At 40.0% G+C, this 11900-nt stretch overlaps 1 protein-coding gene across 4 annotated transcripts; it reads left to right on the top strand.

Annotated features, from left to right (window-relative positions):
* On the top strand, nucleotides 1088-10232 carry TAC1 (tachykinin precursor 1). 4 transcript variants are annotated; one of them, XM_005678953.2, is made up of 7 exons: nucleotides 1088-1358; nucleotides 1755-1886; nucleotides 2936-3032; nucleotides 3485-3529; nucleotides 3997-4020; nucleotides 5606-5659; nucleotides 9333-9929. In XM_005678953.2, the coding sequence occupies exons 2-7, from the start codon at nucleotides 1764-1766 to the stop codon at nucleotides 9380-9382; spliced, it is 393 nt and encodes a 130-aa protein (XP_005679010.1). In that variant the 5' UTR covers nucleotides 1088-1358; nucleotides 1755-1763; the 3' UTR covers nucleotides 9383-9929. The 4 variants fall into 4 exon arrangements, with proteins under 4 accessions (XP_005679010.1, XP_005679012.1, XP_005679011.1 ...); XM_005678955.3 differs by lacking the exon at nucleotides 5606-5659 and having other exon boundaries at nucleotides 1090-1358; XM_005678954.3 differs by lacking the exon at nucleotides 3485-3529 and having other exon boundaries at nucleotides 1091-1358; nucleotides 9333-10232.

Raw genomic sequence — 11900 nt, 5'->3', positions numbered from 1 at the left:
GGATGATTCTCTACTTTTGTACAAGTTTATAATTTTCCATATAAAAAATTATAGAGAGAAAGAACAGAATGCCTCCTGTTGTGAGGCTAGGCATAAAGAAATGAGATAGACACACAAAAATTCAAACATCAGGGTTACTTAATAAAGAACAACAAATAATAGAGAAAAAATCGTGGCTTTAAGTCTGTTGCAATAAATTATTTCCTTTATACACTATACTAAGAACATCAGAATCAACTGGAAAACATAGTATTTACTAAGGAAAGGGGAGAACACAACACCATCCGAGAGACAGCAGTCAGTCTACAAGGCAAACCATGGGCTCATGAAAACCTGTGATATCTGTACAGAAGCTATTTGCCTAATAGCCTTGTATTGATAATGACTGTCCAATTAACATCTTCACTACACTTGTTACACACAAGAAATCTATGAAGGATCTTAAGAGACCTTTAGTGACAAACAGGAAGGAGCCTGTACATCTCTTAGGGGTTTCTCGTAGGTAACTATAGCTAGCTTGGAACAAAAGATATCCTAAAATGGCACTGATATGAAAGTTCTTCATTCAATGCCACGTTTAAATGCCCCCATCTCCAAAACGTAAAATAAATCTGCTTTCATCCTTTGAAATCCTATGGGACTGGAAAGTCTTTTTCTAAAACTGAAAAAGAAAAAATGCCAGTATTCTAGTTGATTTGAAAGAAGGTTGTTCTGCTCACAGAAAGATGCTGTATCTTGGAAACACTTAAGATACTCTGCAGACGGAAATACGGGGGAAATGCCCCCACCCCCATTTGAAGTTCTCCTTTCTTAGCCTGATTTCCGACAATATTTTAATATCTGAAGTTATTTGGCCATCCTTAGAAGTGCAACTTATCCTCTCACGGCACGAAAAAGTTGCCTAAGTCCGAGGAATGAGTCACTTTGCTCTGATGAGTAATCTCAGGTGTCATGGAACCTCGTTCCTAAGAAAGAGGGGAGGGGGCGTCAGATATGCAGACGGAAGAAGACAGGCCGCTGGGTATTGGATGGCGAGAACTCGATATTCCTATAATTGCGTCATTTCGAACCCAATTGGGTCCAGATGTTATGCGCACCGACGGATTACCGTCTCGGAAACTCTCAATCAGACGCAAGCGAAAGGAGAGGAGGCGGTTAATTAAATATTGAGCAGAAAGTCGCGTGGGGAGCGTGTCACGTGGGTCCCGAGACTCGGCGAGCCTGGGATAAATACCGCGCGGCAGCCAGCAGGCAAAAGACCGCGCTGCTGACCTCCTCCAACGTTGCTGCGACCGAGAGTGCGCAGCGCCCCGCGAGTGCTCAAACCAGCAGAGGAACCCCCGGGCGGGTCAGCTGCGGTAAGTGCCCGCGCGCTGTACCGCGCGCTTTGCGCGCGGCGCACCGCTCCGAGGCGGCGTCTAGCAGGGCTGGATGGGCGGCTGCTGCGGACAGCTGGGAAACAGCCGGGGGACAACTGGGGGGCTGCGAGGAAACGGGTATCCCAAGAGCTTTATCCCTCCTTGTCTTCCACCCGCACAGCCTCCTGGCTTGAAGGTATGGATTGGTGGTTGGAAGCTGAGGATTTGGGGTCTAGGAAGAAGGGAATTTGAGATTTTAGGGCTTGTCTTTCCTAACGTGCACATGCAGGACTTCAGCCCTTTAGGTGGGTTGTCTTGTTTCAATCGGCCCTGAGTTCTGTTATGGGATCAAAAATTCTTTTTTTCCCCTCTGCCTTTTCTCCCTACTCTTCCCAGAAACCCAACATGAAAATCCTCGTGGCCTTGGCAGCGATTTTTCTCGTCTCCACTCAACTGTCTGCAGAAGAAATCGGAGCCAACGATGATCTCAATTATTGGTCCGACTGGTCCGACAGCGACCAGATCAAGGTGAGACCCGTTCCCTAGATGGCCTGCGCCCTTCTTCACGGGTTTAGGAGCTGTCACTTACCACCATCCCACCATCACCCCCAGCGATAGCACCCTAGTTACCCTAGCGGGCTCTGGGATCACAACCAGAGGCAGTGGGGACGAGCTGCGAGGGCTTGTAAAAGGAACGTCATTCCCCTGGGTCCTGCAACCAAGAACCAAGTTTCCTCTCCATCGTCGGGTCTCAGGAACTCTCTGGAGGAATAATACCCTCCCTAAGGATCCCAGGATCCTCACAAGACTGGAAACCTCACAAGGTTTCATCCCCTGGTAACGCGGATTTCGGGGACTAGTCCCGCTGCAAAAGGGCCTGGAGTTTGGAAACGCTGGGCAGGGACTGAGAGCGCGTCCGACGCAGGCAAAAGCAGGGGCAAGTGGCCAGTTGCTGGGGGCCTGGAGAGGCGCAGGTGGGTGGGAAGCTAACTTCCGGCCTTGACTTTTATTTTACCGACCTGAAGACATAGCCGCAAGTTTCCCTTTAGACTGCTCGCAGGCTGTTTGCGCGAGGGACCCACATGCAGCAGGAACAGTGAGAGTCACGCACTGCTAGTCGCTCCTAAAGCGCTGTCACCTCACCTACCACCCCCGGCCAGTCCCTCCCCTCCCCCCGCCACACACACCTGTGTGCATGTAGGGCGGTGATAGGTCGCCGCAGCCAGCGCTTGAGATGAGACAAAGTCCGGTAGCTGAGAGGCTGCTGAGTGAGGGTCTGGGTGCTGGGAGCAAGGAACGGAAAGCGCTCTCAGGGCGTGGAGGCACTGCGCGTCCCGCTAACTGCAAGGCTGGGCTAGCAGGAGGCGGAGGTGCAGGACACCAACTGGGCGGGGAGGGGTGGAGAGAGGGAGCGCCCAGGCTTGAGGAAGCTCGGCTTCCTCTCTCCTCGGAGCTGGTTCCCTAATCCTGGTCTGGCCCCACCGCCAGGATTTGCCCAAGGCTGGAACGCACTCAGAATTCCCAGTGCCTCGAACTGGTTGCCTTCAGGCCCGATAATCCGTGTGTTTGTCCTCTAGGAGGAAATGCCTGAGCCCTTTGAGCATCTTCTGCAGAGAATCGCTCGGAGACCCAAGCCTCAGCAGTTCTTTGGATTGATGGGCAAACGGGATGCTGGTGAGATGGGCAGTCGCCTCTCTCTGTCTCTCTGGGCAACCCACACACATACACTCCCACTCACGGTCTTAGCTGGTGCTCAGAGCACCCAGTCTCTCTTGCTCTATGAGCAGAGATTTCCACTCTAAAAGGGTATATCTCCTGGGGCGCGACTCTGGTCCTCACCTCACTAACACACATGTGCCCACGGAGGGAGGGAGATCCATCTGAGCCACCAAGAACAGGAATCAACCTTCTTAGCTAAGTGCTTCCTTGCCCAAGGATCCAAACTGACAAGCAACAGGAGGGCTCAGGGTACTCAGTAGGTTCTCAGTGCTTGTGGAAAACTGACTTTAGATCACTGGGGTTAGAGTAGATTCAGCTGCCAGTGTCTTCTGATAGAAGAGTAATCTCCTTGAATTCATCACACCATCAGTGGAATGCGTGGTTAACGTCAATTTGTCTCTTGTCAGATTCCTCAATTGAAAAGCAAGTGGCCCTGTTAAAGGCCCTTTATGGTAAACATTTCTATAAATCTTTATTTTACTATTGTGAATGCACATGTGTGAAGAAAGCCTTTTGTGGACTCAAATACAGATTCTTGATAATGCCTGTTGAATTGAAGAGATGTGTTGGCTTGCTCTCTCCTGAGAATCAGAGGTGATGGACCTTGAATGCATGTCTCATAAGAAAACAAGAGACGTGGTATGGTCAGGCAGTTATTAGCAGACCTCAGAAGTCTCACAGACCTCAGTTTGAATCTGTGGCCCATGTAAACCAATTAAAACTATTCCTTTTGCTAAAACATTGCTTTTATTATTAATAATTTGGTTAGCATTTATGGTTCTGCTATATTTCTCAGGATAGTACATGAATGAGAAATGTTGCATTATTTTAAAAAACTATTTGTTTTATAATTCTCTTTAAAAATGTAGCTCCTTTTAAGCAAATCTATTGTTTGCTAATTTTATCTTTCTTTCTATAGGACATGGCCAGCTTTCTCACAAAAGTAAGTTCCAAATTATTTTGACATTTATCAAATGCAAATATAAATTATATTGAATTCCATTTTATATAATATCTAATTTTCTGTCGTAATGTAGGACTTGATATTTTTAATTAACATGATTTAAGAATGGAGGATACTCATATTACATCCAGAACATAACTGTTTAAAGTTCCGTTGTTTAAACATATCATACCTACCATAAAGATGCATTATATTAAAAATCCTTTAGCTCCCAGTTAAACTGTTGTTGAATTCCTGATGCACAGAAACTGAGATAATAAATATTTGTTGTTATTTTAAACTGCTAAAGAAAGAAAAAAGAAGAGGGAAAAAGGGAAGGAGGGAGGAGTCCTTTAATTCATACAAATTGTTAGTTTTAGGTAAGAATTTCAATCCTAGGGGTAAAACTCCATCACACATTCCTCTTCCCTGATTTTCACCCTGCCACTTCCACTGCAAAAACAAAAGCAAAAACAAAAATTGAAGCATTTAAAAAAAAATTGAAGCATTTATAAGCATCTCTGGGTTCATTTTAGTATGTTGGATTCCATGTTGACATAATCTATTAGAGTAATCCAGCAGTCAGTTAAGAAGATGAAGTGAATGTCTGAGTAAAGAATCCATACTAAAGTAAAGACAGAAATGTATCAATAGTTTTGTGATCCCATGATGGGATGGGAGACCTCAGTCTTTCCAAGCATAGTGAAACATTCTTAGGGCAGCAAAGATGGCAGAATTGTGGCACTTGGCAGTCATTAGATTGCAGTCTCCTAGTTAATGGAACCAGAGTTGCAGAAAGTCCCAGGGATCCATCTTAATCACACTCACTTAGCCCAAGGTGCAGTCCAACTTGGATTCTGGCTCACCGAGGGCAGAGCAGGCCACACTAAGATAGCAGCCATGTAGTATAAACCAAGCTAATATAGTATAAACCAAGAGATATTCTACCACTAGAGTTAAAATAATCATCCTTTCCAAAGGTTTCATCTTTGAAAATAAATAAACATTTTCATATTTATTTTCTCAGGATTTTACTTTCAAAGGAATTATATATAGCACAATTCTATGTGATGAAAATAAATGTATTCTATTAAATCAAAACTTACTTTTTCCAAAGGAAATTTTTTTTAATCCAGTAAAATAGAAATAATGACCTTTAGAAATTTATACTTATTAAGTATAGGATTCTGATTTAACTAAACTTTAGTTTCCTGAGAAATATAGCATATTCAGTAATATGAAGATATTTCTATCACACATATGTGGTGCTGACTTCCTAAAAATCAAAGCTTGCTCAAATAGCCACAATATTTAAAGCATTATATAAAACACATAAAATAGAATATGAATAAAGTATACTTGCTAATATTTAGATATAGAATTGAGAAAAGTGCTTTCATTGTATTATTTTATTCACTAAGACTTACTAGGAGTCTTTATTTCTTCAGGCTTACCAAAACTTGAAATAGTTATGCATTTATTATATAGGCATATATTTGGAAGCTTGCTTTTCTTGGTACTAGTTATAACAGTTTATTTCCTCAGATATATACATATTAAAATACCCCTAAATGTATTTTTCCAGGGCATAAAACAGATTCCTTTGTTGGACTAATGGGCAAAAGAGCTTTAAATTCTGGTATGTATAAAACCATGACTGGACATAAACAGTATCTTAAATCTATTGCTACTTTCTCAAGGCATTCTTTTCAAACTATTAAACAGGAATAATAAAATTAAAATGAGTACTTATGTTGAAAAAATCTAACTGCAATAAATAAATCCAAGAATGGATTTATAGCTGATTGAGCGAGCTAATACCACAACAGCAGTCTATCTTTCTCAAACTCCTAGTGTCTTTCCCTTTTAATCATTACCTAATCCGAATCTTTGGGCTAGTCCAATACCCTTTCTCTTATATCTGTTCAATAAGCTACACTTTACCTTACTGAACTAAGAGGGGTGGGGAAGGTGAAGGGGGGATTAAAACCAAGCTAATTAGAAAGTCTTACAAAAGGTTAAATCTGACAGTCTTCTAACACAGAAATAAAAACAAATCCATTTTTACAAATCACTTGCTCTTTGTGAAATTATAATAGCTCATACTCTATACCTCCTGATGAATGTTTAACACTAGGAGAGTAACATAGTCCATTCCAGTGCCTTAAAAAGAGAAACCATCAAATTATCCTAGAGGGTTTTAATCAGTCCTGGCTATAAAACCCTTAAAGAGAAGGAGTACTACAGTTCTCTAATTCTGAACAACTCTTTCACTTGATATAAAGGCTGCATATTTCCTTTCTTTTCTTTAGTTTCTATATTGTATGTAAATGCCACTTGTATAGATCTGAAAACTCGTTTCTTAACTCATTCATCATAGTATTTTCAAGGTTAAATAACCCCTGTATCTTTTTCCTAGAGACTGATATTTTGTAAAGCTCATTCAGGCCTTATAATCAATAGGTTATTTTTCTTAGAAAAGCTATTCAAATTCTCTGTTTAACTTCAGTGAAATTAGAATTAAAATACTAATCATATAATTAATTAGAAAGTAATCATCACCCATCTTACCCATTTAGAGTATTTCCAGTTTCCTGAAAACCTATAACTAAGATGTGCTGACTTAACTAACCTGAAAAAGTCAAGCAAAAATGAGGTATTTTAGCCTATATATTGGTTCTCTACCTTGAAAATTTAGATAGTACTTTTGTATTTCTTCATCAATAATTTGGAGGGTTCTCAATTTTAAAGAAGTTGTAAATGTACATAATGAAACACTAAAATTGTTTTATTGCTATGTATTATCTTCCACCTTTTAGAAATGGAATATAAGTTTAAACCACATTGGTGTTATATGTATCAGAAGTGTAACACTAGCCCTTATATAGCTGTGGTTTTCTTGAAACCATGCCAGTCATCAACTTTTCATTTTCAGAACTGATACAGGTTTCAGAACATGCTTAACTTTACAAATAATATAGATATGTGCAATTTGGAACAAATTAGATGCTATTAAAGGTACTTAAAATAGTAATATAATTATAGATAGTATTAAAAAGAAACATTATATGAATCACAGTCAATGACTAAATCTTTGCTCCTCCATTTTAGTTAAGAAAATATCAAAGGAAAACATGGGCAAACATGTAATCTATAACCAATCAGGTACTTTGGCATATAATTAGTTGAGGCAAGGTTATCATAGTGTCTACCACCTACAGCCATCTGATCCTTACCCTGTTGTGGTAAGGACCTTTGACAATCTGACAAGCCTAGAAACCATCTTCCCAGGGAAACCCTCATCAGTTCATACACACAAACATTTATGGTTTTAGAGGGTTCAAGGACCAGGTGAGAACTTTGCTTCCAGTTAAGACATTGTTTTCCAGCTTGATCACTAATCTGCCTTTGGTCAGTTTACATTAGCATTCACCTCCCTTCTCTGAGGAATAGAATTATGTTACGAATGCTTGCCAGCTTTGTACATGTTTGACATGTACACTATTAAAAACATTCAGCTTATTGTTGACCTCACTTAAGTGAATGCTGTATATAAATGAGCATCTGCTCAGTGGTAAAGGAGGGAAGCGACAACACTGGAGCCTTTACCTACCTTCTCTTTCGGCAAACCCTTCTCAATGAGAAAATTGGTTAGAGTGGCATCTATGATTCCTGATGTCGTTTACAGTTCTTTCTATTTAAAGTCAGTATTTTATCCATGCATACTGAATTTTTAAAAGTGCAGGAAATCTAAGTGTATAAAGTATTAGCTAAAATAATGAAAAATGGACATAAGTATTTTGATCACAAAAATCTGATCCTTATTCTTTTGTGGTTACAGACCCCTTTGAAATTATGTTTAATATAATAATATAATTTGGTACTTTTTTCTTTCCACATAGTCAAAGTACTTAAATTACTTGCTGGCTATATGTTAAATACCTTTGGAAAAAGTGATTAATGTTTCACAGGCCATTTAGGGTGCTAGGAGGTAAGTTAAACTATGTTGTATTTAGATGATACAATTACCCTACTTTCAGACAATGAGATTGTTTTTAGTCTCATGGTCAGTCTGTCATTGGAAGGAATCGAGAGGACAGGAAGTAACCTTCACACTATTAGGTACCCCTATCCTGGTGCATCAGTGGTAAAGAATCTGCCTCCAGCGCAGGAAACATGAGTTCGATCCCTGGGTCAGGAAAGAAAGAAAGTGAAGTCGTTCAGTCATGTCCAACTCTTTGTGACCCCAAGGACACCAGGCTCCTCCGTCCATGGGATTTTCTAAGCAAGAGTACTGGAGTGGGTTGTCATTTCCTTCTCCAAGGAACTTCCCGACCCAGGGATCGAACCCAGGTCTCTCACATTGTAGACAGACACTTTACCGTCTGAGCCACCAGGGAAGTCTGGGTCAGGAAAATCCCCTGGCAAAGGAAATGGCAACCCACTCCAGTATTCTTGCTGGGGAAATCCCATGGGCAGAGGAGCCTGGCAGGGTATAGTTCATTAAGTCACAAGAATGAGACAGAACTTAACAACTAAACCACCACCACCACATACCAGAAATCAGCAAACTTTTTCTGTAAACAGCTAGATGGTAAATATTTTAGACTGTGTGAACCATGCAGTCTCTGGAGGAACTACTCAGATCTGCCATTTTAATGTCAAAGTAGGCAAAGACACCTGGAGAAGGGAATGGCTACCCTCTCCAATATTCTTGCCTGGAGAACTCCATGGGCAGAGGAACTTGGGGGGCTACAGTGTGTAGGGTCACAGAGTCAGGCACAACTGAGCAACTAACACTTAACTAACTTAGGCAAAGACAATACATAAATGAATGGGTGTGGCCATGTTCCAATAAAATGTCATTTACAAGAAAAGATGGTGGACTGGATTTGGCCCGTGACCTATATATAGTTGGTTGACTATATCCTGGAATAAAAGCCCCGCATTTTGCTTTCATCCTCCTACTATTCCTGTTTACTTTAGGCACTGTCTTTTCTGTAAATCACCAAGGTGTCTGTCACTGCTTGAGAAAGCTATGGAGAATCAATATTGCAATATATTGTGGCAGTATACTTTGAGGGCATTAAGTCTATAAGGATGACCAACATAACCAAGAATTCTGTGAATAGATCACTGTCAATCACGATAAAGACTGAGACCCGAATAGAAGATACACAAATAAGACTCTTAGAAATACTTCAGTCAAGGGATAAAGTAATGAGTTTAAAATAAATTTCCTATGCCTTGAGCTTTGTTTACCTGTGTCAGTGATCCTCTTAACAAACCCTTTCCCTTCTCTTTGTTCTCAGTGGCTTATGAAAGGAGTGTGATGCAGGATTATGAAAGAAGACGTAAATAGACTACCTAACATATTTATTGAGCTTCATTTGTGTCAGTGGTCAAGGAAAGGTAAAATGAGACATGTACTATGAGGAATAATTATTTATTTAATAATTGTTGTTTTGAGTTTAAAACTCAAGAAGTATTTATTTTTCATATTGTGGCAATATATGTTGTAAAAAAATGTGTTGTAATTCTAATATGACAACTCAGTCAGAAGTAGAAATCAGTGGTAACTTCTCAACAAAGCACAGTGTTCAATGAAGTTGTAAAAACCTATCAAAGATATATTCTCCAAAGAAAGGAATCATTTCCATTTCTTGGAAGCAGTCACATCAGCTACTACTACGGAAAAGAAATTCATATATAGGCTGTGCTTCTCCATTTATTTTCTTGGTGAAAATGTGCTGAGAGTTGGTATCAAACTGTGTTTGTTCCCTGCAGCATGTTTCATGTTTTGTGGCTATATAGAGACATTTAAAAAGTTTTTCTGTGATTCTAAGGTATTTTATTGTACAATGTGTCATAATGGTTAACATTTTAAATAAAAGAAAAAGTATCTTAAATTGGGCCTTATTCTTTCATTAACCTTTATGTCTAATTGGCAACCTTTCTTTTAGTGGATGAGATATGTTCCAACCTGTTTTGGCTGTAAAATAATGAAACATAAAGCTACTAAATTTCTCTTTCTTAAGGAAAATGACTAAATGTAGTCACAGTTTCTCTTTCCCATACGCATGCACTTGTTGTTGGGATCATTCATGGAGAAAACAATTACATTCTGGTTACCCAAACAGTAAAGGCTCAGTTCTGTTTACGTGTGTTTATGATTCTCTTTTGCAAATAGAGCAACAACCTACTTTAAAGATGCATTTTACTGATTATTTCCTTGTTGAGTAAGACAGTAGCACAGTACTATTTCAGTCCTCCTTAAAGCCCAGGGATAAGTGAACCAGTCTTTGAGTCTCACTGGAATTAAGACACTAAACCAAACTCTCACAAAGGTCACTGGAACATGCAGAAAGATAGGGAGCTAATAATATGGCATCACTCCCGTAACAAAGATAGAGCCCCTCTCTTACATTTCTAAGAACTGCCTGTGATTACTAGTGCCCATAACACTCGAGAAGAAGCACGTGTATCAGAAATACTGAGCAATCAGAGGAAAGCTCTTGTGTATATATTTGAGGGAAGGACTGCCAAGCGCCTTTCTGATTGCACACTGTTAAATACTGACAAGTGGTAAAATAACTCAGGACAAGCATTGCTCAGTGAAGTAAAATTCTGCGAGTTTTTTCTGGACTAGTGACTGTTTTTGATCAATGTTAAAACCATTTGTGAGACATGAGTGCTAAAGCATATTTTAACCTTTATATCTTTAAATGAACAATTTTTTCAAAAAAATTCCAGTGAACTGATTTTCCTTACTACACATTTAAATACTACAGATTATATTATGATCATCACTTTACAATTGAGGATATGAAGCTCAAGGAAATGTTGAGGTAAGAGATTATGATATAAGAGGAGTCAGGATTCGAAAGGAATGATGAGGCCAAAATACCAGAGCAAATTAATATCTAACAATGAGATTGATTAAGCAAATTGGCATATTGACACAACTGAAAATTATGGCATCACTTAAAATGGCATTATTGTGTGTTTAGTAACATAGAACAACATATCTGGTATATTGTTAGGCACACAGCAGTATTTCTGCATTGTATGTTTGTATATATTTTTGCATAGATGTTCTAACAGGAAGGAATCATGTAATGGATAAGACTGTGGGGTTCAGAGTCAAACTACCCCATTACTTAACAGCTGTGTGATGAGGGGCAAGTCCCTTAACTTCTTTCTGCCTTATTTTCCTCATCAGTAAAACTGGACTAGTGATGCCACCAACTACTATCATGCACCACTCTACACAGAGGACAGTAGCCATATGGAGTTTAGGGGAGGGTCATGGGACATGGTGCACGTCAAGCTTTGAGCATGATATCCAGCACACTGTGAGCATTCTGTGAATGTTACCTGCTGCCATTATTAGCTATTCTTCAAAATCCCCAGAGAGAAAATTAGCACTATATTATAGCCAATAAATGCTTTTTGTAGACACACAGTAGCAGCAGCAGCACGGGGGTCGATTCTAAATAGTTACCACACAAGTTAAATCTAGAACCGTTTCACAAATTGAGTGGCTCTTTGTGCTGTGCATCAGTGGGCCAGACAGCCCCCACGGCCCTTCGCTCTCTGAGATTCTGTACGTCTCTGCAGCAGGATCCCATGGTGCTGTGTGAAGACCCCCATCAGACAGTCTGCACTCCTGCCTGCTCTCCCTCCAGGCCCAGAAACCTAGCAACAGCTGAGCAGGAAAGAGACAGATTCAGCTTGAAGTTTGTACTCATGAAATATTTACTATTACTTCCCCTCTGTGGCATACTTTCTTCAACTAAAATGAGTTTTCTTCACCAATATTCTTTCTAAAATATGTTTATTCTGTTACAAAACAGCAAAAAAGATCAATCTGTATAGCT

The sequence above is a fragment of the Capra hircus genome, chromosome 4 (genome assembly GCF_001704415.2).
Source record: "Capra hircus breed San Clemente chromosome 4, ASM170441v1, whole genome shotgun sequence".
Lineage (NCBI taxonomy): Eukaryota > Metazoa > Chordata > Mammalia > Artiodactyla > Bovidae > Capra > Capra hircus.
Note: the sequence above shows the minus strand (reverse complement) of the source record. Positions and strands in the feature narration are given on the sequence as shown.